Source organism: Taudactylus pleione, unplaced genomic scaffold (genome assembly GCF_031769625.1).
Source record: "Taudactylus pleione unplaced genomic scaffold, aTauple2 ptg000095l, whole genome shotgun sequence".
NCBI lineage: Eukaryota > Metazoa > Chordata > Amphibia > Anura > Myobatrachidae > Taudactylus > Taudactylus pleione.
Window position 1 is genome coordinate 2,944,586 of NW_028284497.1, and position 26,182 is coordinate 2,970,767.

Below are 26,182 nucleotides of genomic sequence, written 5' to 3' on the forward strand. Positions count from 1 at the left end.
AAAATATTACATGCAAGTACAGATGTGTCCTTGCACATATTTGCTTCAGTCTGCCAAACAGCCTCTCTTGGCATGCCAGGTCCCATGAGACTCTACTAGCATCGGGCATCTTTTTTGCTAAACATGTGTCTATGTGGCAAACTGTGCTGATTAATTGATATACGCCACTTGTATATCTGTGTACACCTAAGTCTGTAAATTTTACTTGGTGTGGAAAAAAGCTGATGTGTACAGAACAGGACACGTGAGTGTCCTGTTCTGTGCATACCAGATTTTTCCCACGCCATCACATTTATTGTAAAATCATTTTTCTCTATATTTCGCCCTAGGTTTTTCATCTTAAGATTGCTCAATGGATGCTAAAGAAACAAAGCACTAAAGAAAGGACTATTAAGGGATTGTTGTCTCACTTATCATCTATGATTTACATACCTCTTACAGTAGGTGTTCCCCAAGGTTCTGTTATTGAACCTCTCCTATTCTCCCTCTATACATCCTCTCCAGGTGAACTCATCAGCTCTTTTGACCTCCATTATTATCTCTATACTGATGATACGCAGATCTACCTTTCCTCCCCTGATCTCTCCCCTTCTCTACTGACTCGTATCTCCAACTCTCTTTCTGCTATCTATTCCTGGATGTCCAAGCAATTTCTTAAATTTAATGTCTAAGACTGAGGAATTGTATTACCGCCCTCCCACATAACCTCACTTTCCACTATATCTTTATCAATTGATGGCAAAACTATCTCATCTAGGCCCAAAGTGCGCTGTCTTGGAGTTATCCTGGACTCATCCCTCTCCTTCAAACCACATATCCAGAACCTATCCCAGTCCTGTCATTTCCATCTCAAAAATATTTCCAAGATCAGACCCTGTCTCACCCAGGATGCTATTAAAACCCTCATACACTCACTGGTCATCTCCAGATTGGACTACTGTAACATCCTCCAATCTGGCCTCCCAAAATCCCATCTCTCTCTTCTCCAGTCTGACCTCAATTCTGCTGCTTGGCTCATCTCCCTCTCCAAACACTCTACATCTGCCTCTCCTCTCCTACAAGCCCTCCACTGGTTCCCCTTTCCTTTCAGAACCCAATTCAAGGTTCTCACATTCGCTAACAAAGTCCTCACCCAATCCTCTCCATGCCAGCTGATTACTTCCTCCCACTTCGGCCTCCAAGATTTTGCTCATGCTGCTCCCCATCTTTGGAACTATCTACCTCTCCTCATCAGACTCTTCACCTCTCTACAATTATTCTCTTGTGCTTTTCCCTACTTCACTTTCATCTACTACTTACTCCCCACTAGGGCACCTAACACTTGGTTGCTTATGCTCTGCTGCTTATATGGGTGTTATGGTTGCTAACGTAGCAATGTATATTATTCATGTCCTTCTCCTGCATTGTATTGTATTGTACTGTAAGTCACTGGTCACCTATTTGTTTATGTACTTTGTAAGGTTCTGCGGACCACTTGTGGCACCATATAAATAAATGATAATAATAATACCTTCACTTTCTTACTAGTGACCTGTATATTATGTACTTTTTCATTTATGTTTGTCTACATTGTTTGTTACCTCTTGTCTGTTGTCTTATGAGGAGTCCCCGCTGAGGAAAAGCATCCAAACAACATGATGATGTTGCCACTCCCATATTTCACTGTTGGGATGATGTTTAATGACCAATATTAGGTTTGCACCACATAGCATTTTGAATTTGGGCCAAAAAGCTAAATTCTTGTCCTATCGAACCACAAAACCTTCTTCCACATTTTATCTGGGTAACTCTGATGTTTTCTGGCAAATTCCAGGTGGTATACAGTATTTACTAAAGTGAGGGTTTTTAGAAGTGGAAATGTTGGCCATAGCAACCAATCAGATTCTAGCTATTATCTTTTATAAGGTGCTAGATAAATGTTAAGTAGAATCTGATTGGTTGCTATGGGCAACATCTACACTTCTAAAAACCAGCACTTTAGTAAATATACCCCCAGATATGTATGAATATAAAACTTAAAGTTTATTAATATCAATTAAAATATATGATTCAAAATATTGTGTGTAGGGCATTTTGTTAAAATTGAAATACTAGTGGATGGTTCAAAATGATAGGGAGATATCGCAAGACAATCTGCTTCAGACTGCTAGAAAACTAGGGCGTCTATTTACTAATCCTCCTAACTGCCATGTCACAGGCTGTGTTTAAAAAATGACATGAACTGATTGGTTGGTACTTTATCTCTGTTCCCTTTGTCTCCATCCAAAGCATAGTAAATAGACCCCTAAAGTCTGGAAGTATGTTTTTAAACTTAAAACTTTAAACTTACTACGTTTTTATCAAATTAAGGCAGGAAAAATATCTCAAGTACAAGGCCAAGGTAACACTGGTTGAATAACAAAAAGGTGAAAGTCCTACAATGGCCAAGTAAATGTACAGATCTGTTTTTACAGCAAAAGGTGGTTCTACTAGGTACTAGTCTTATCGGAGCCACTACCCTGACAAGTTGTGTCTGATAAATTGGTCTGAAATATAAATCCTGATTGTCATGAAATACGGTCATATGTAAACATGCTGATATTTCTGTCAATTCAGCTTAGTTAAGTTAATTAGTTATGGTGTTAAAGTAGTTACACTTAATATGTCACTGAAAGTTCATGTGCTAACAACAACTGATACACACAATATATCTCATATTATTTAAAACTAGAGGGTTTATTTACAATTGTTGGTTTGTAAAACCCAGGGCTTCTGATCATGTTTATGCCTGATATTTAAAAGGGCAATGCTTTTCCTAGCAGTGTCTTCCCATTAAAAGCATTGCCCTTTTAAACATCAGGCAAAAACATGATCAGAAGTGCTGGGTTTTACAACCCGATTCTCCATAAATAAACCCCTAAGACATAAAACAGTTCTTTGTATCCTGCTATATTAATCATTGATCAGTCAGTATATATCAGGGAAAGTGCATACAGTGTCAAATCAATGCTACATTACTAATTCATATTTAGAAATCAATGCCTACAGTAGTGCGATTTACTTTGAATCAGTTTAGACTGCTGATTCACCTATATAATTAACTGGTGGTTTCTAGTAGGGCCATAACTAGGGTTGTACGAACAGTGGCATCACACAGGGCCCTACAGGTGGCACCATACTGTAGCTGCCCCATGGCACCTGCATGTAGATTGTTGGGTACCTTGCACGAACACTACAGCACTGCTGCAGAGCTGCTTTGAGCATCCAAGGGGCGCTCATTCAGGCACATAAAGGCAACAGCAATGCACTCCTGCCATCAGCGGCACTCCCTCGCTGCCCGCCGCCGCTAATGCCTCCTCTTCCGCTCTGCCCCCCTGTGCCCGGCAGCGCATAGCCACTCATCGGCTGCCCAGGAAACAGGAGGGCAGGCACTGAGTAGAGAGATCTGCAGACTCGCCCTCAGTTGCTGCTAACAGCTGCTATTAATGTCTCTCTGAACTTGGCCCTTCTTTCCCTAACAGAAGCCCAACCACACCCAGGCATATCACTCCGCCCCTTTTTCTCCAGTGCATCCAACACACTGTAGCACATCCTCACCACAGAGATAAAAAAGTACCACATAAATCGATATGTTAATACATTAATAAACATATATCATGAATTGTGACTACATACTGTACATATATATATTTTACCTCATAAATTGTACATTTATAAATATTACATAGATTTATAAGTACCATTCTTATTTTATCCCTTAACCAGGGTTACAACTATATTAAAAGCAACCATAATTTATACATATTGATCCAAGGCAACAATTTGTTACACAGTGTCTACTGAGTATCTTTGTTGCAATCCTCAAAAGATAGTTTAAAATAAATAATAATGTCCCTGGTAGGAATCTATGAACCAATTAATTTGTTGTTATGACGCCAACATTTGATGCTAATATTATCCCACCATCATCATATAAATCCCACAACACAGCAGAACCACACAACCATCTAATATAAATAGCTGGTCTGCATTAGATCACATGGATGCTAGACTTTATGCTGGTTGTCTGGGTTTCTTCAGAGACTATATGGTATTATTACTTTTACACACCTACTACAGAATGTAGAACATAATAGCTATAGCACATGGAACTCATTTGATTGAAAGTCCACATACCATTATTTGTGCAATTTCAGACAATTATTTCCATAAAGGAAAATGAGTATACCTTGTTAGGACACCCAAAAAAGTTTTTTTTATTACACAAACCATAGAGATTACTTTACTTTTCAAATCAGGACTATCTACAGTACAGAAAACAGCACTATGGTGCATAACATTACAGGTATGTCATTGTTGCTAAAAGTCCCATAAAGCTGGAGATGGAACCTGTGTAATGTTCTCACCTGTCAGCTATAATGTATGCAGCAGTAATAGTAAGTGATAGAACAGAGAGCTTTTATATTAAACTTATTTACCAGTGAAAATGTATAATTGGCCACAGGCAATATTTCAATATAAATAATGTACTTTTTTTATAATGTTAAAGATGACATTCTAAATCATATGGGAAGTGTATGATTAGATGGAAGAAGCACATGACAATGCCACTGTCAGCTTCTAAAAGAAAGAAAACTAAGGAATAGGCAAAAATACAGTAAACCTATATCAGGGGTTTGCAATTAATATTGACATTACTTAAAGCTACAAGATACAACAGATTCTAGTGACGCCAATGCTTGCGCAATAAACAGAACCAATGGCAACCAATCATACACCTTGAGAGCAACACAACTACTCCCTAAAATAACATATGCATACCAATTTTGGTGTGTGAACTTAGGCGCTTAGTCTGACGATGAAAATGAACATATAAAAAAAGAAACTATACAAAATGTGTTTTTTTAGCATAAATATGCATCAAATATATAAAACATTTATTAAATTTCATGAAATACACACAATAAATAAAACCTAAAATATTTACTGGATATACACGTGCACAATAACCCTTGTGGGTCATTGATACGAAAAGTCCTCACCCTTTTAGGTGGTTGCGGTGGGCTAGCTTGCTGTAGCTGTAGGTCCTGGGCACATAGCATGGCACCACCGCAACACTTTGTAGGGAGCCCAGTAAGGGGTTTGGTACATCCAAAGATGATCCAGATCCAAGCATGTAGTGCGGACTACATGCTTGGATCTGGATCATCCTTGGATGCACAAAACCCCTGATTGGGCTCCCTACAAAGCTTCATGCTTACCAGATTTACTTTTCAGTTTAGCATTATGGAGATTAATGTCTACCTGTTCTAGTATATTACCAATGTAAAATCAGTAGTTTGATGTATTTTTTAAACTGCTAGGAGGCAGTACATTTCAGAAATCATACATTTCATATTTGTTTTATCTTCTGAATTGTTTTGTATTTTAGTGGTTTACTGGAATTTGACACTAATATTATCACTAAATAGTTTGTGTTTTTTAATCTTTATATTTACATGATTGCCATTGATCCCTTAAAAAATGGTACAAGCAAAACATATCCAGGAACAGTGAGGGAACACGTTATTTGAACTGAAGTGATGCAACGTTAGCAAAATCAGAGAAGAGACATTTAATGCAAACCATGCTGATGAGAAATAGTGATAAAAAGCAAGAACTGTAGATTATATAATGATCTTACTAGTAGCAAGCAGATGGTACAATTCCAGTATGGGTTGACAAGATATGAGAGCACTTAGGAGAGGAACTCAAAAATCAATACAGAGTTCTTTAATCATTCCAGATGCCTGAAACAGGTGTGATATAAGAACAGCAGTACCTACAAAATGCCACAGTGAATAAGAGTGTGAAGTGATGATTAGGATAAACCTGTGAAATTGATACTTTATAATTAGATACAAAGAAGAAGACACTGCTGATTAAAGAGCAAAACATCCATGTACATCTATATAATAAGTGAAAAAGTTTGTCTATCTGTCCGTCTTTAGTCCTTTATGCACGACCAGAAATTTGGACCTAGCTCCACCAAATTTGGCAGGATGTTGCATTTTGACCAGGATTAGGTTTTTGCCTAGGTTTGAACATCGTCAGGGCCACACACTGTCACACAAGCCCTAAAAATGAGGACACTCTTAAATTACACAGGGTCCAGGTCTGGCTCCAGTGGAAATTGGCAGTCTGCCAAAATCCTGTGAGAAAGCTACAAAAGTATCCTTTTAAACCTCTGTCTGAGCAAACTTGTGACTCATGCAAGTTCATATTAAATCCAGAGCCTCTATGTTTGGATGCAATGGCATAAGTAGAACTTTGTGGGCCACATAGCAAGAATTTAAAAGTCCCCCCATGAGGTAAAAAACAAAATACATTTGCCCCCACACAGAGCTCATTCATGTTATGCCACACAGAGACCATTCAGGTTATGCCAACCAGTAGAATCTCTTATACGCAATATGCCACACTGTAGTGCCCCTTACACATTATACCACACAGTAATGCCCTTTACAAATTATGCCACATAATAGTAGTGCCCCTTACACATTATGCCCCCCCAGTAAACTCACCTCCCCATATTCCTACAGAAGCCTCTTGCCTCCCCCTGTGTGCCATCAGCAGCCAGCAGGTGTAGATTTGGGGCAGGGCCACCAGCTAATTAAAGCTGGTGCAGTGGCAGGCAGCAGCAGACATGGACAGACAGTGCCAGTGCAATTTGAATCTGGTGCCTATTATGAACCAAATGGAGATCGCAAACAAGCAGCCAATCAGGAGCTGCCACTTTTGATTGGATGCTGGTCTGCAATCTCTGATTGCCTTCCAACTAGCAGCCCTGTCTCTCTATGACTGCCTGCCACTGCGCCAGCTGTAATCAACTGGTGGACCAGCACGAAATCAACATTGCTGACACCTGGGCCTCCCTTGACTGCCCTGACTGGACTGGCCCATCTTGTGTGTGTGACTGGGTGAAGGGGGAGTGGCAGGCCACAGCTCGGGCACCATAGCAGCCGCACCCCTTGCACCCACGGTAGTCTCGCCACTGTTTGTATGCATGTTAGCAAACAGTGGGGTCCTTTTCAGGATTAATGGAATGGGGTTATAGGCAAGGACAATGTAAACAAATAAAGGTTGCAGGTGTACTTCAGGGTCCAGTCTTCAACCCGGGAAACGCTGTATACCAGCTAATTAACAATATAGCAGGTTGCTGATAGATAAAGATTTAGGTGGAACTATGCATTAGGAAACACAAAGTTACAAATCATTGTGTATCTCTTATTAATTTAAGTTCTGTCTTACACTATTGTCTGAGGGGGAACATTATCAAATGAACTATATCATAGGAAGTTGACAAGAAATGTGCCAAAACTTTGTATGCTGAGCACTGGGATTTTAAAATTAAATCTGTAGGATTTATAACACACTCCAGTAGAAGCAAGAAAAACTTTTCTCATTTATCTTCCTCTGATCAAATAGAAATATCTGACATAGGATAAAATTGAAAATAAGATGATGTCTCAAATAATTGTATAATACATGAATAGAAACCACATTAGGAATAAAAAGTTTCTGATTCTAAAACACATTTCACATCTGAATGCACAATTTTCATATATTAATATTTGGTTTTATCAATATTTCTCAGAACTACTAAACAGGAACCACTTATTTTGACACAATGATTTTAATGAATAATGATAAAATATATGACTTCAGTATCCAAATGCCTCCATATAGAAATATTATTTTGTCTCTTCCATTTTGGTGTGTTATACAAATATATAGGTTGAACCCCCATATTTAACATTATAATAATTTAATAATTCATGATTATGCTATATTATGTGGAATCATCTGTTTGAACTAGGTATCTTCCACTCTCTATCTAATGATTAGTGACATTCATAAAAAATTATATAATAATCTGAAAACTTGTAAATAGAAATGTGTATACAAATATGATGTATGTATGTATGTATGTATGTATGCATGTATGTATTTGTGTATGTATGTATAGATGTATATATGAATGTATGTACTGTATGATATGTGATGTGGTACAGTAGGTTGTCAAGTTTTTAAAATGGCCTTGTGTGGCTACAATATTCTTCTGACACATAGAAAGTGTTTGATTTAACACAGCAAATATGCTTAGAAAAACAATGTATTTTTATTTCAAGTGCAAATTATTTTGCCTACACAGAATTCTACAAGGGGAGAAGGACACTCTGGGCAGTGAACTTCCCAGCTGCTGGTGGTTGCCCCTGGTTCTATCACCAAAAGACCGTATTGAGTACTCAGATGAAGGCGTGGATTGGGTAAACCTCCTTGCGCTAGGATTCATAAAAAAACTTCTCCTATGTAGCAGTGAACTACATTTCTTAATCACATAAAAACAATAATCACAATCGAATACCCTTCACAGGGAAAATTATATATTATACAGTAGCATGTGTATTGTAATCTTTCATGAAGGAAAAATGATAGTGAAAACAACAAACTACTTAAAACACTTTACCCCTCAGCAGAGAAAATAAATATGTAGTAAAGACAGGAACATACCCAGAATGTGGGCAGTGGGGGACCCCTAGGTTATCGGCTCCCACAAACTCCGGATTATTCTAGTGGGTTAAATGCAGAGGTCCCAGTGCTTACACGAATTCCTGGATTCCTGGTCAGCACCTTGTGGATGCACTCACCTGCCACCAACGTGTTTCAACTTTCTGGTATTTATCAAGGCACCCTTTCGACAGAAGGTTGAAACGCGTCGGTGGCAAGTGTGTGGATCCACAAGGAGCTGGGTAAAGTGTTTTAAGCAGTTTGTTGTTTTCACCATAATATTTCCTTCATGAAAGGTTACAATACACATTCTATTGTATAATATATCCTCTTCCCTGTGAAGGTATTCTATTGTGATTTTTGTTTTTATGTGTTTAATAAATATATTGTAGTTCACTGCTACATACAGTAGGAGAAGTTTTTGCTAATTTATTTATGAATCCTAGTGCAAGGAGGGTTACCCCATCCACATCTTCATCTGAGTACACAGAATCCTGCATTTTATTATTTTGGAAAGGTAGATTATTGGCAAAACAAGAGCCACAAAGTATATATTTGTGGTGGGTAAAAAAAAAAACTATGCTTGTTTTTGGTTCACTTTCTTGAAATTTTAATAAAAAATACTTTTAGGATAATTATTTTGATGTTTTAGAAGAAGTAAAAAGACTAATGATGTCTTCTGAAAACAAAAAGTTTTCTGAAAAAAAAAACCAAGGTACTGTATAATAAGTGTGGGTTACGCATACAAAATAATTTATATTAATGTTGGAATGTGATGAGAGCAAAAAAAAGGGTCTATAAAGTTTTGGGGAGTAAATAAGGGGATTCTGAGTATAATAACATTTTAGGGCTAGTATATCTTGGAGTATTATTCAATAGGAGTAGGTTTCTAGGTAATAATAAGGTATTAAAGCTAATTATTTCTTAGTTTACCACACTTTAATGGATTCTAAGAAACAAGGGCCCTGATTCAGACCCGGACGCAAGTGGGCGTACGTATGTTCGGCGTACGTAAAAAAATATTTAAATTCAAGCACTCGCTCGTATTTTCTTACGCAGATAAAAATCCGCCCCAAACTCAACAGACCCCTCCTCTAACTAACGAGCGTGCCAAATAGCGAGCGTACATCCCCGAAATGGCTTGAAGGGAACGCACGCACAAGTACAAACCGGAAGTGGGCCTGTCCGATTCCGATTACCTGCTCGTTTATTCTGCCTACCTCCCTCAATCGTATCCTGCCAATCAATGTATCAATTAGCTTAATTGTTTTTTTTTTTTCAACACAATGCAATAAACTTTAATCTTGTCCGTGTTTGTGTTTACCCGCAGAATACGTACGGCTTAAACATTCGCTTTTATTGGTCAAAATACATGTTAGCCCCAATTAAACAATTGTTCTATTTGTTTGGATCCCCGCATATTTTCCGGGGTTCATTTCTTTATTTAAATTTGCTTACGCATGTCACTGCATCAAGCCTATCATAACTCTCAAGAGATTTCTGGCCCTGTCGAACACATGACTCATACACTAACCAATAGAATTGGTCCTGTTAATTTCCAAAATACATTAGCCAATCAAATTTTTTTTTGGTACTTTATTAAAATAAATTTTTAAAAAATACACCATTGCCATCATGAGAGCTGCCGCATTCACCAGGCGCGAGCTGCTGGTGCTCACGGAGGTGATGGACAGGCGGATCACCAGGCAGCCTCCACCCATCACAAATCGCAGAAAGCGTTCCGCATATGCGGAGGTACGTCGCCGCCTGCGCTCCTTCGGCTCACGCCGACATATCGGCCAGCTGGAGTGCAGGTGGTCGGACCTGCACTGGCGGACGCCCCGCTTGCTGGCATGCTTTCGCATGCAGATCGCGGAAAGTAAGTTTTATGGACTGTGGTTTTCATGTTTATCTTGTGGGCCCTAACTGCGTGTGCATGTTTTCATGTCTGTTCTATTTATTCATTGTACTCATATCTGCGTGTGCATGTTTTCATGTCTGTCCTATTTATTCATTGTACTCATATCTGCATGGCCATGTTTTCCTATTTGTGTTGTCTTAAAAAATTAAATTTTTTGGATTCATGTTGAAACTAACCACAATTTTTTTCACATCTTTTAGGGGCACAGCAAAGACTACGGCATCATCGGCAGACAAGACGCTGGTCACGGCCCCTCTCGCCAACCCCCAATTCCTCAATTACCCCCTCCTCCCCAGACCCTGTGGCTGAGATTTCGGGGCTCCTTCCCCTCCAGCCCAATTCCCCCTCTCCTCCAACCGCCCCTCCTCCAAATACCCCCTCCCCGGATTCAGCCAACACCCTGCCCCTAGGTTTGGGGAATGTAGCCACCGAGGAGGAGGTCGAGGGAGTGGCTTCTCACTCTGGCGTTTTGCAGAACGGTATGTTTTTGCTTTTTTTTTTTTGGCTCCACAAACTGTTTGTATGTAATCATGTGTCGTCCCCTTTTTTGTGGGCTATTTGTCGCCTTTTTGTTTTTTTTGGGGTTGTCTTTACCTGTTCCTGCTGATTTCACCATACACATATCACACCTGTGGGCATTTTTTTTTGGCCCTTGTATTTTTGGCCTACAACATTTTGGGGTGCTGGGTTTTATCCGTGTAATGATGTTTTTTTTCACAAGCTTTTAAGTTTTGGTTTGCTTGTTTTGTGTTGTTTTTGAATGTGGCTTCATTATTGATGTATTAATCCCCAAACTTTTGTCACCCACAGAGGAACAGAGGCGTCGGGCTGAAATATGTCAGTGTGTGGCCCGTATGCGGGAGCAAGTCACCGGGCTGCTGCAGGGCCTTGACCATCTGGCGGTCCTCCTTAGGAATTAGTTTATTTTTAATTTTTTTTAGAAATTGTTTAAAAATAAATCAGTTATAATTAACGCTCTGTCTCATGCGTTTTTTGTAAATCAAAGATTCTTTACACTGACATAAGTAGACTCTTCAAGCAAGGATTGCCAATTATTCTCACTAAAGATTGTGTGTTGTATTTTGAAAGCAAACAGGCACATGAAACACCTACCAGTACCAATGTCATTTTCCTTTTTTGGGGTGGGCAACATTATAGTTTACAACATTTTACAGGTTCCTATTTGGTGGGCAAGGTGCTTAGGCTGATCTTACGAAGCCAACTGATTGTACAGGATTCCTTGGTGTGTTGGTTTGTACCCCGAAAACATATTACATTTTAGCTCAACTTGCTTCATTACTGGGTTACCCCTTAGGCAAATGTAACGTTTGTGAGCCTGGTTACACTTGCTTCTAACGTGCCCAAAAAGGAACCAAATTACACTCTCAAAAAATTTATTCACAACAGAAATCAAAAAACAAAGTGGTCACTCACAAACAAAACACACAGTGATAATCAGAAATACACCACATACCAAAAACAGGAAACAAGCACACAACAAATCAAGAACTGGTTGACGAAGGACCATGGCCACATGATTCCACAAATATGGCGTTGCAATATGGGTTACATAATATATTCCACAAGTTTCCACATAAAGGTTTTTGAAGGGTAGCAGGAAGTAGTCATCGTGGGAGTGCCAAAGATTATGCAAACAAACAGAAGATGGGGAAAAAATTAATAAAAAAAAAGATGAACACAAACAAACCGTAACACATTGGGTATAAACACTGTTGTTTGGTCAATAATTACCTAAAATATCTGGCCACGACATCATCGCGTATGGCCCCCCCACATACTGACCTCCGACCAACCTCGGGGGGGCCATCCTCAGGTAAGGCATCCTCTGGCTGCATTGGGACACCACTCCTTATGGCGATGTTGTGAAATATCCCACACAGGACCACAATTTTCGAAACCATATCCGGCAAATACATGAGCTCGCCACCAGAGCGATGGAGGCATCTGAATCGGCCTTTTAAAAGGCTGATACAGTGCTCCACCACTTGCCTGGTGGCTGTAAGTGCTGTATTAAACTCACTTTGTGGGCCTGGTGTGGGAGCCAAATAAGGAGTGAGCAGCCAGGGCATGCAAGGGTAGCCACTGTCTCCTGTGAAAAAGAATAGACAACATCAGGATCACTGTGTATCAAGCTTAACATTGTTATGTACTAAAGGTCTCCACTTACCCAGGAGCCACGCATCACCAGCTTGTAGGTTGGTTAATTTGTGCCATAACCCTGATTGCCGGATGACGAAGGAGTCATGTGCACTTCCTGGTAATTTTGCATTCAGGGACAGGATCTGGAGGGAGGCATCACATACCACCATTACATTCAGGGAGTGATAGTGTTTATGGTTGCGAAATATGGCCTCCAGCCATGCTGGAGGCTGAAGTGGTATGTGAGTACCATCCACAACCCCTATGATGTGTGGGAAGCCAGCTATTTGGTAAAATTTGGCCTTGGCCACACTAAGGGCACCCATATCCAAAGGCATTTTAATAAAATTATGGAGGTGCTTGAAAAGTGCCTCCATCACTGCCCTCAGGATCCTGGAAAAGGAGGATTGTGAGATGCCCGCCACTATTCCCACCGTTGTTTGAAACGATCCTGAGGCACAGAAATGTAACACCGCCATAAGTTGCGTAAGTGGTGGTATTGCTGTAGGACTGTCAATTTGCCGCTCAAGATCACTCTTTATTAATGAGAGAGTGTCTATGATGATTTTGGGAGGAAGACGGTAGCGTCTTAAAACCTCATCATCGGGCATTCCAAAAAGGGTGACACGTGTTCTAAATATCTGGGGCCTTACACGCCTACGATACCTACGCCTGGGACGAGATTGAGGTTGGTCGGCTTCCGGGAGCATGGCCAGAACAATCCGACCCAGATCAACCTGAAATGGCAAGATTTGAATGTAAGGCTTTTTACCCACCCCAAAATAAAATTAAAACAACTTAGCTTGATGATACCATCCATTGCTGCTTACATGCCTGGGTATTGTCATGATACGTCCAAACTGTAAATATTCCCAATATTAAAAAAAATCTGTTTAGTCTGTGCATTTATGTTTGTAAATTTGGTGCAAGACAAAACATAAAATAGGCGAAACACACATTTGGCCAACGAGCAAAACGACATTGCACACAGTACGTCAAATTGGGGTCAAATGTAAGCAAAAAATGCTAAAGGGAAAACACAAACAATTTTACAGGATGAATAAGCATTTAAAATTGCGCTAATTAGTTTGCAAATACAAGTCACTATACAAACAGATAAAAATGCGCTAATTAGTTCGCAAATACAAGTCACTATACAAACAGATAAAAATGCGCTAATTAGTTCGCAAATACAAGTTAAAAAATGGACTTACCAAGAGCTAATATATAAGATTCCCGATCAAAAGGTCTTTGGGGCCGAGACAAATAAAAACCTAACAGAGATGAAATTAGGAAAAAAAAACTTTAGAAAAATATGAAAAAGAAGGAGACACAAATTGAACCAAAGTTAGACTTCCCAAAACTTACCAAATCAAGAAACGAGGCCAAAAAACACACCAAAAAAAAAGCGTCCAGAAAATAAAAACGCAAATATAGCAAACAAAATAAACTCCCAACAACGCCAACTCCAAAATCCGCAAACAAGAAACTCCGACCAAGGTAACCTCCAACAATCCAAAAATGCCACCTCGACTCGAGACACACCAAGCCATAAATAGTGTTTAGTTTCCCGCACAAATTAAGGAGGGATCATAGGAACGCACAATCAATGATGCGGCCGCAAAATAAGGACGCATGTATAAATACGTCACGAAACACAATTAAAATTCTGGTGTATTTCTTGTTTGGAGCTCAGACATGGCTACAGACCAGGGAAACAATGGACAACAGTCAGGCGGAAAGTATTTCATGCATTTTGTCTCAATGATTAATTAGAAACATAATATTGGGCAAGTTGTGAAGTTGAGAATTCTGCATATTTACACAAATAGGTGAGGAGGATGACATGGAAGAGGCTGCTGGGCCCAGTATTCCGGGCAAAGCTGCCAAAAAGAAAAGGCAGCCACAATTCACAAGAAAGGAGATGGAGGTTTTGATTCAGAAGTGTGTGGACATCCTGCCACAGGCAGACAGGAATATGAGTGCAAGCCAGAAGTGGAGAATGTGGGAAGAGGTAGCCGTTGCTGTCAATAGGGTGGGTGATTATGTCCGTCTAGCCCGGGATGTCAAATGGCGGTAAGTAAACACTTCCCCCCCCTAAAAACAAACCCCATTTTAAACAATAGGATAATGGTTCCAATTTTATCCCACAGATGGGCCGACTTCAAATATTGCCTAAAGCAAAAACTGGCGGACAGGGCTAGGCATGCAAGGGGGACAGGTGGGGATCCCACCCCTGTGTTATTGGAGTTGACGGATTTAGAAGAGCTGGCACAGGGGTGTGTGCAGCCTGTGGAGGTGTTTGGCGTGTCCAACATGGATACGGACATGCCAGACTTTGCGGCTCCTCATGTTGTCCCAGGTAAATATTGTGATGTCACCAACTCTGAAATGTTATTGTGCCAATATGTAGATTCTAATGTGAGTCTTTTCTCATTTTTCCAACAGAGACATAGGCGGATGAGTCTGCTCCAGAGGGGAGCCTTGGCCGCAGAATTTCTGCTGGCTCTGCAGGGGAGGAACCAGTACATCCGGCTGAGGACCCTGCAGAAGCCAGTCCAGGGCAATCCCCCTCGCAGGCAGTGGCCCTCCTCACAGAACTCAATTTCAAATCGGATTTCCATACGGAAATTCTGCAGAGGATGGACGCCAGTCTGATACGGGTGGCTGAGGCCCTGGAGCAAAATGCTGCGGCTAATGTGACCATTGGTCAGGCCCTGGCGGAAAATACCAGGGCCAACATCCGCATCGCCAATGCCCTGGAGCAGCTCGTTCGCCAGCACATGGTGGAGCCGACCTCCCTTCCTGCCGGAACATCAGGATCCTCCACCTCTGGCACAACATCAGCCAATCCTCCAAATGTGCCTAGCCCTGTGCCTAGTCCAGAGGCCACAACATCTGCCTCTGGACAGGCCAGCCCGATGACATCCCGGACCCGGTCTGGCGCCCTCCCTCCCCCAGCCAAACGGGTGAAAAAACGGTGAAAGCAATGGCTACTTTTCCCACACTCCTTCTGTGCTTGCCTCATATTCCTTTCTGGACAAAACTTCCCTCTCCTTTCTTGTGAATTGTTTTTATTTTTGTGTTTTACATTTCAGAAATCTTTTATGTTGGCCCAATTAATTTAACTTTGGGAATGAACCCTGCAAAAAATCTTTTTCTACAATCTGTTTTTTATTTTAGTTTTTGTTTGAGCAATAAAATTCTAAAAAAAGTTTGAAATTGTATTCTCACATTATTGTCAAAATGGGTTACATTTAATCCTGGGCCAAAAGGCAAAAACGTGCAAAAACGTGCAAAAACCACATTTTACATGAATTAAAAAAAAGGGCTCTTTAAGGAACGTTTAAAAATTTACATAACGATGCAAATTCACCAGGCCAAAAGAAAAAGGGAAAAACAAAAAAAACATGATGACATTATTGTTACAATAGGCCAAAACCAACAAATTGAGGCCAAAATAAACCCCCACAAATGTATGCAAATTGATTGTGTAATCCTGACATTAGCAGCAATGATTTCCACCTGCGTACGCTTTTGTGCTAACCCAAAAAACTGATTTCAAAACACATACCAAGCCGGTTTACAATCCAACACTAATTGCTGTTCTGACCACCCGCGATTAATTGCTGCAACATCGTGGAGTGCCGGGACGGAGGAGAAGGCCATCGCCAATGTGGTCGAGTAATCCAGACCCTAAGCTGTGCGAGCATTTTGAAGGGAAAGAGGATCATCCAGTGACGTATGAGTCGGTACGAACACATTTTACGTTCGCATCTGCTAATGTATGTACGCCCCAAAAACGCCACGCCTGCGTTTTTCCATCTCCACCCCCGTCAACACCCAAAAACGCCCTGTTCTGTCAATCACATTTGACATGTCACTTCCTGTACGCTATTTTACGAATGAGTCAAAATAAGCTCGCAATCTGCCGTACGCACATGCACAGTGTAACACCGACGCATGCGCGGTTAGTCAACATCGGAACGCAACGAGCGTACTGCTGTTAACGAGCGGCTCTGAATGAGTATTCAATGTATTCTCAGTAAGTGATTTAAAATCAACTGTCAATAAAATATCCAGTTCTGGTAATGTTCTTACTGTGAAAGTAAAAGAAAAGCACCGTAAGGGGATTGCTACCTAATTCTTTTATTGGTAAACTTAAATATAGGTGAATTCTTAAGGCAGCTTTTAGGGTAAGTGAGTTATTTGGGAATAGGGATATTTTAGTGAGTTTATGTTACAGTTTTCTTATCTTAAAAGTGCTATTATTTTGGTTTTATTAAAATTATCAATATCCTTTAGGATCATTCCATTTCTACCCCCTATGTGGTTGTGTGTTTACTTATTAGGCAGGGTGAGGAATAAGGTATACTACTCCTACAGTACACTACAGATTATGAGGGTGACCACAAGCAGACCCTTAGTGGATCTGACCTTTCATCAAAGAAGGTAAAGGCACCACAATGAATTGAGACTGTCATCTAAAAAATGCTGGTAAGGTAGAACCGTGTTACCCTCTCACACATAAGAATAGTCTACTACAGATGAGCAGGTGTTACAGATCTTTGGTTTAACAGTAATTAATAATTTTTTTATCCAATACTTTGCACTAGTTCTTTATTGAGCTTTACAATTTCATTGCTGAAATCTGTCACTGTTATAATTTTAACTCTTCACTAGTTAGTCTCTTTAGCTGTGTTAAAAAAACATAATTGTTGCCTGTTGCTAACGTTGTCTATAGCCTAAGCCAGAGTAATTTAAGACAGAAACATATATTGCAATTCAATCTTATATGTAAAAATATGGAAAATAAAAAACATATCTAAAAGTACTACCCTTGTACTAAAAATATGTATTTATACATTTCAGTGTGTCCAAAACAATGAATTTATATAAACATGTAATGTAACTCCAGCAGAACTGTAATATTCTTTGCAGATGAGATGATACAATCTACAGTCAGCAACAATAAGACACAATCCACAGACTTCCTCATACTGGCTTTATCTGAACACCCGCATTTCAAAGTTTTACTGTTTTTTTTGCTCCTTCTTATATATTTGCTGACGTTAATAGGAAACACAGCCATCATTGTAGTGTCACAATGGGATAAACACTTACATAAACCAATGTACTTCTTTTTGGGTAATTTATCCTTCCTAGATATCTGTTATACTTCAACAACTATGCCCAAAATGCTGCAATTACTTCTAGTGAATAAAAAATCTATCTCTTTTATTGGCTGCGTGACTCAGCTCTATTTCTTTTTGTCATTTGTGGGTACTGAGTGTGTTCTACTTGGGGTGATGTCTTTTGATCGTTTTTTGGCCATATGTCACCCACTCCGATATATGGTGATGATGAAGCGTAAAGTTTGTGTCAACTTGGCTAGCATATCTTGGTTAAGTGGCTTTGTGAATTCTGTAGTGCATACCACTTTCACTTTCTGCCTGCACTTTTGTGGTACTAAAATCAATTACTTCTTTTGTGACATTCCCCCACTTCTTTCCTTATCTTGTGATGATACATCGGTCAATGAGATCTTGTTACTCTCCATTGGAGTTTTCATTGGATGGACACCTTTCCTGGGCATACTTGTCTCATATGTATATATTATTGTGACTATAATGAAGATGAAATCTAATGAAAGAAGACAGAAAGCATTTTCCACTTGTGCCTCTCATCTTACTGTAGTGTTGTTATACTATGGAAGTTCTATTTCCAACTATGTGAGACCAATTTCTACATATAGTTTGGGCAAAGATAAGATGGTTTCTGTCCTGTATAGCGTTGTGACTCCAATGTTGAATCCAATTATATACACATTAAAAAATCAGGATGTGAAACATGCAATTAGTAGACATTTCCTTCATTCAAAAATGCATAAGTAAATGTAATTTGCATTCTTTCTTAAACTACAGATAGCTTGAAAGGAATTTCAATGATTTATGAATAATGAGAGTTAGATCCTTGTACCTCTTACTTCAATTTTAATAATCACACATATTGTGCAAATAACAAACTAATGCAAAATAAAATAATAAAACAACGGTCTTATTAGGGTGTCACTTTTCTAGTCCTCAGCACTAGAACGTTACAGCAGAACCTTTAAATTAAACAGTATCCGCAGTGACACTGTAGGACTTAAAAATACACAACTAAAATAAAATAAACATGTATAGTCTAGCAAAATAAACATAATAAAACTATTTTGTCTGAATTTTTATCAAATTCAGTTTAATACAATGTAGTACTGTACTTAAGATCCTGTAGACTTATTCTCTCTCTCTCGTTTAGTTGGTGAATTCCTATATTACAAGTATAAACAGGTCATCCTGTGTACAAAGTGCAGCGGCAGAAGCCCGATGTCTGTTTCAATAGATAAACTGTTTTCCTCAGGGGCTGAAACCCCTGAAGCCCCCAAGGAAAATAGTTTATCTGTTGAAATGGATGTTGGGCTTCTGCAGCTGCTGCACTTTGTACACAGGATGACCTGTTTATATATGGGAATTCACCTACTAAACGTGAGTGCTTGTCTTCTTTCATTTTTAATCCTGGAGAAAGTGAACATGCATATTATTAAGACTTTCTGGGACCTTGCACCATCCCAATCCTCTTTTCATTAACGCTTTATTTCTATCACCTCCCCTCTTATTCAGTTCAATATGCTCAATTCCTTTAAACTTCAAGCATTCAGGATTACTATTATGACATTGTTGGAAGTAACGAGGTAAACTATGGTTCTGCACTTTATTTCTAATATTATGGGTATGTTCAAGGATTCGCAGGTTAAGAATTCTTTTAGTTTTCCTGATGTAACTTAGGCCGCACGGGCATGTTACCATATATACAATAATAGAGGAATTACAATTTATATAATTAGCAATTTCAGATTGTTTGGCGGAAGAAGTAGCCTGAAAGGTTTTTGCTCCTTTATCAGATAATTTACATACTTTGCAATTTCCACAAGGAAAAAAAACCTTATATATTTCCTAAAATACTTCTACTATTCATATCAGTGGGCCCATGGGAGATGGGTGCCAAACAGCTCTTTGAAATATATGACTTGATGTCTCTAGCTTTTCTAAAAAAGTATCTCAGGATGATCTGGTAAATGTTCCGTTAGTAAAGGATCCAATTTAAGGATGTGCCAATTTTATATATAATAAGAGTCCTGTGCAAATGTTTTAGGCAGGTGTCAATAATAGAAGTGTTAATGGTTTATTTTTATCAATTAACAAAATGCAAAGTGAATGAACAGAAGAGAAATCTAAATCAAATCAATATTTGGTGTGACCCAGACTTGAACCTTTTGCATGTTAGGGACTTACCCGATGATGAGGTTAGCTGGACATGGTGGGTAAGCCTATAACTTTGGCCAAAATTATGCAAAAACACTCTCTTATTTGATGCAAAATTTATTATAATTTTGTATAGTAATGTTTGTATAGTGCACCTATATTTTTGTAAACAAAACACTTATGTTAGTAAGAGAGAGAGAGAGAGAGAGAGACTTATTACAGAAAATGAATTGATCAATCCACCCTCCTAGTATCCATTAACACATTCTTCTCTAAGAATGAATTTTATCAACTCATCCTAAAAGCACCCATTAACACCCTGTCGGCATCTATTAACCTCTCCCACCCAGCACTATTTAATCAAATCACACACTCCGCACACACTAAACTGTTATTCTCAAATCCATTAATAAATTCACTCTCACAGCACCCAATAACATATTTGTCTGCACTGACAGCACCCCTTCATCTACCCCCACCCAGCACCCATTAATCCATTCACCCCAAGCACCCACTGGTCCTTTCACCCCAGAACTTGTTAACCTCATACTCAGCACCAATTTATCTACTTACTCCTAGCATTCATAAACCCCCCTCACAGCACACATTACCCCCACCCCACCTAGCATACATTACTCTATTTACTCTCAGCACACATTAACCCCCTCACCCAGCACCTATTAATATATTCACTCCCAGCACCCATTAACCTCCTCCACCCAGCACACAATAATCCATTCACTCCTAGCAGCCATTAACCTTCCTCTCAGCTCCTATTAATCCCTCTGCCCAGCACCAATAATACATTCCTCTCCAGCACTGACTAAACAATATACCCCTCGTCCAGCATTCATTTAATCACACACCAAGAAGCTATTAAAAAGTCCCCTTGTCTGCGTGGCTTCTGCTCATTCAGCTCCTCATTATTCCTCTTGTATAGCCAGGGAGGTGGAGCTTGCATAATTGGGTGTGTGAGGTAAAGGAGAGCTGAGGAGAAGAAAGAGTAAGGATGCCCATGCAGCTGCCTCCTTGCTGCACCCAGCTGGTGACAATGATGGCCAGAAGAGCAGGCTGCAGCAGGTATAAATAATAGTTTATACGATCCACAGCCATCACCAGCAGTAAGAGACAGTCTTCCCTTTTTTCCCAGGCAGCCTCAGTGGGCCACCCCATATAGGTCCTGGCATCCTCAGGCAGCTGTCCAATGTAAGTACAGGCTTTGGTGATAAGTGAGACACACACACACACTAAAACTTGCCTTATTACAGAAAACAAATTGAATGGCAAAATAAACATTTGTTACATTTATAGGAAATGCTGTAAGAAATGAGAAATGGAAAATGAAAACCTGCTATGTCCATACAATGAGAATTAAAGACAAATAAACATAAAATACTTACCACTGGAAAATTAAATAAATGTGTGTAGTTACTTGTGTCACTGATTCTGCTTCCTCTCTCCTCCGCAACCCACTGGAAAGGACTGTAGGCTCCTGCAGGGAGGCCTTATAAAGTCATTAGATCCTCCTGATGCAGAGTCTGCATTTGTGTGCATACACACATAATCACACACACAGAATCACACACATACACACAAGTGCAGTTATAAATCTACATTACTGTATCCACTGCAAAATGGACCCCATAGCAGCATACCTCACCAGATAGACTTTACAAATCCAGGCTTCTGGGGCACTAGAAAAGGCTCACAATGCTCCTCCAGCACCCACTCCAAATGAAGAACAAGCAACATGATGATTCAAGATCCTCAACAGTCTAGCATTAAGCAATGCTTAGTATGTGTGTCAAACTTCTTGATCGAGATATCTCTTTGTGTTGTATCAATTGATATTTTCTCTGACTAACACTGAGACTGGACTCTGCCAGTGTAAAAGCATCTCTGTGTATTTTTCAAAAGGCACAGGCGTCTTATAACGTTTCTTACAAAAAGAAGGTTGTTCAGAATAAATGTAACATGCCTAGTATCATTATGTACAAGCATCTATTGTTCCACAAGGTTAGTAGAAGGGAGTCTTTTAGGGGGAGAGGTTTATGGGAACAGTTTGGAATACATCCCTATTCATAAGCTTAGCTTGCTAGTCACAATCTGCTGAGCTCAAGGTCTACTGAAACTCAAAGACTGGGAAAATAATTTTCTACTGTTCTGCATTTAAAGTAGTAAATACCTTACAGGCATACTCCATCTTGTTACAAAATGGAGTCTCATGTGGATTGCTTAATATCAGATTTCTCATTCCCCATCTCTTATTCACAAATTTTCTACCTAACAGGATCATGTTCGTGCATATTCCAATAGGTACTTATACATATAAGCCATTATAAGAACAATTATACATAGGATGACCCATCCCCTGCCAGGGCAAGCCCATGGTCCCCAGTCTCTAATTGTTTATTATCTTGTCATGAATATTCAGGGAAATGATGATAGTCTTGCATTGTCCACATGTTTTCTTGTCATCCTCAAAGAGGCTGATTCCACAAATGGTGCAGCTTGGAATGTTGTCTTGAGTATAGATGTTATCATATACCTGAGTCAGCATCAGGGCTTGTGGCATTTTTTCCTTGGAAAAACAACAATCAAGTGTAAGTGACTTCTTTATTAGAAAAAAAGGCAAGTTTTCCAGCAATATAAATGATTACGACCAGAGCTAAACCCTTAGCAATGAGAGAATTGATTCCGGATATCCATCCACCAAATCCCTTGAACCAATTAGCTGGGTTTAACCAAGAAAACCATCCTTCACCATCAAAATCATACTCTGGATCATTATGTGCTTCTCTAAACTGGTCTTTTAGTTCCTTGATTTTCTTCATGTGTTCATGTATTGGATCAGAGAAGTTATCAGCTATATAGTTACAACAGGCTGGTCCAACTATCTGACACATGCCACCCTGTGCAGCAGTGAGATAGTCAAGGACCCATCTAAACTGTCCCATAACCTTTACCTTAAATTACAGTTCATTAGTGATTATATCAAGCACATCAAAAATTTAATCTGTGACATTGTCAAACAATTTAGCTAAAGCCTCTATATTGTGAGTATTCTGTACACTATAGTGTTAAAGATAAACTCATCTTTTTGTACCATGGTATGTATACCAAATCATGGGCATGAGCTTTATTTATTACAAGGTCTTTTCTTACTCGATGGTTAGCTGAACTTTTTGTTATGTCAATGGTATTCATTATCCATGAAGCTGGACTTACTATTGCTAAGGTACAACTGCCTGATCCTCCAAAAGCTAGGAATTTATACACTTTATAACCACAAACAAAATAGAGGGAAGGGGGAAGTGTCAACTGCCCCAACCAAGTGACGTCAGCTGCCAAATACAGAAGTAACTGTGCTTCTCTTGGTACACAAGTGGCATACAGATGTACATATACTTCTTATGGGTTTGAGCAGTTCCAATTTTGTGCATCATCACAATCTGTAATATTGACACTATTGTTGAGGTAATTCTCCCACTGTTGTTTTCCTTCCCATGTCAATGTAGGATATGTATTGACAGTGCCATTGCGATGCTGAAGTGTGGCATTAAAGGTAAAGTTTGTTTCCTCTATAGTGGTCTCTGTATACCTGGACATATATTTGTGTGTTATTCACCCAAACCAATTGTGTAGTCTCTTTGTTACGAGAGGCATTCCTGACAGCTTTCAACCAGGGTGGTTTTAACCATCCTACAATAATAAAATTCAGGGAACTTTGGTTATAACCATCCTTTGTTCTGGGCAACAGTACAACTTTGGATTTTGTTACAAAATATTTCGGGGAAATCTGTTTAATTTCTTCCCAGGAGACAGGGACTGCTACATAGGGCATAGTCTTTGAGGATATGGGAGAATGGGTACACACCCAACAGTTAGTGGTATTGGCAAATTGTGCTAAAATGTGATGCATGCAAATGAATTTGTTATCCCATACCTCATTCAGCTGATGGTGGAGTTCCCTCTTTTCCCTGGAAGTACTATGGTTTGTACCATTGTCTGTACCATTGCCTATACCACTGCCTGTTTTTGTGTGTGTAATAAATGCTTCAAAGTTGAAAGCTATCATAAAGACTACAAAAAAAGCAAAGCAAAGTATCCATCCCCACAAGCCTTTGTCTGGCTTGGGGCCTAGCAACATGTATCTATTCATGTTTCAAATCACTGAAACTCCCCTTGGTGGAAGATTTTGCAATGGGAAGCGTGGATCCAGATGTACTTTCCTTGAAGTTTCACTGAAGTAGGTGTAGTCAGCAGGACTTGGAATAGACCTTCAAACCTGGGTTCAAGAGTTTTTCTGGTATGCATTTGAATCACCACCCAATCTCCAGGTTGCCAATGGTGGGTATCTGTATCTAGATTGGGGTCTGGAATAGAAGAAAACACTTGACCATGTATTTTAGTCAGTTGTTTTTGAAGGACAGATACATAATGCACCATATCACCATGAAAGTGTTGCAATTGTTGTGGAAAGTAACACCTTAGTCTGTGTGCAGTGCCAAAGAGAATTTCATATGGAGTTAGCCCTATCTTTTTCCTTGGGCAGTTTCTCACTGAGTGTAAGGCCATGGGAAGACATTGTACACATGTCAAACCTTTCTCTGCAATCAGTTTTTTAATCTTTATCCTTATAGTACCATTAAGACCTTCCCCGTATCCACTACTTTGAGGAGTATATGCAACGTGAAGGGCAGAGACTATACCTAGGTCTTTCAACATCTCTTGAAATTCCTGTCCTGTGAAGTGGGTACCTCTATCACTTTCTATGGCTTCTGGTACACCATATCTGCAGATAATCTTAGACATGATTTTCTTAGCCACTGTTTTTGCATCTGCCTTCCAACACGCCCATCCCTCAGCCCAATGAGAGAAGATATCGGTAGAAACTAGAACATATTTGTATCATGAGCATTGGGGCAGTTGTATAAAGTAAATTTGTATCCTCTGGAAGGGATACTGAGTCTGGGGAGTACTTTTCAAAGGGGTTGGGACAGTCTTACCCAGATTATTCAATGCACATATTAGGCATTCTGTTACAAAGGCCTGTGCTGTCTGTGCAAAACCCGGAGCTATCCAATTCCGGTTGACGATAGCCACCATTGTATCCTTCCCCAAGTGCACCTTACCATGTATATATAGTTTGGGCCATAACTGGATAAAGTGCTTTTGTTAGACACAAAAGTTGACCTTCTCCCCAATCACCATTTTTCTCTTTAGCTCCTAGCTTTGACCATGCATTTTTGTCAGCCTCTGGAGCTTGTGCTTGTAGCTTTAAGAGGGTACTTAAGTCAATCTTGGGGGCGGGATCTACCACATAAGTAGGTTGCCCTTGGGAGTAGTGACTTATGGCAGCAGCACGTGTGGCCTGGTCTACCAGTCTATTGCCCTCAGCCTTGGGTGTAGTGTCTTTAGTGTGTGCTTTTACCTTCAACACTGAAAGCTTTCAGGGCAATTGGAATGCAGTAAACAGTGCTCTGATGTGATCAGCATATCTGATTGGCTTACCTGCAGATCCTAAGAAATCTCTACTTTTCCATATATGTCCGTAAATGTGGGCGATCCCATAGGAGTACCTGGAATCGGTGTAAATATTTACAATGTTACCTTCTGCAGGATGCAGGCCTGTGTAATGGCCTTGAGTTCCGCCTCCTGTGCAGACATGTGACAAGGTAGAGCTCCTTGTTCCAACACTTCAGTTTGTGTGATTACAGCATATCTTGTATATGGAACTCCATCTACATAGTATCTTTACCCATCTACAAAGAGATTGAGGTCTGCATCTACAAAAGGAACATCTGAAATGTTAGATAAGGACAATGATTCCTGCTTCATCAATTCGATATAATCATGATCAGGAAAATAAAAAGTTTGCATATTTTCAGTGTTCCCCTCGTTGCTGTCGATATCACTGTCATCATCATTTGTATCACCTCCTCTCCCTTCACTTGATACCTGAGGAAGTAATGATGCAGGGTTCAATACAGTGCATCTCTTGAGAGTGATATTACTTGGTGTTAATAATGCCACTTCATATTTTGTAAGTCTATCAGCAGACAGGTTTTTAGTTTGGGCTTGATTCAAAATCTCAGTTACCCCATGTGGTACCATAAGGGTTAAGGGATGTCCTAACACTAAGTCAGCACTTTTTTCCTACATGAGAGCTGCTTCTGCCACTGCTCGTATACAAGTGACCATTGCTCTGACAACAGGATCTAGCTGAAATGAGTAATATGCCAACGGCTTTTTCTTATGTCCATGT

The 26,182-nt window shown here is 39.7% G+C and overlaps 1 protein-coding gene across 1 annotated transcript; it reads left to right on the plus strand.

The window, feature by feature from the left end:
* The first annotated feature begins 4,256 nt into the window (after nt 1-4,256).
* LOC148526481 (olfactory receptor 5V1-like) lies at nt 4,257-25,722 on the plus strand. The gene is made up of 3 exons (XM_088470141.1): nt 4,257-4,324; nt 17,552-18,469; nt 25,688-25,722. Exons 1-3 carry the CDS (start codon nt 4,306-4,308, stop codon nt 25,720-25,722), a joined length of 972 nt encoding a protein of 323 aa, XP_088326267.1. The 5' UTR covers nt 4,257-4,305.
* Nucleotides 25,723-26,182: the final 460 nt, after the last annotated feature.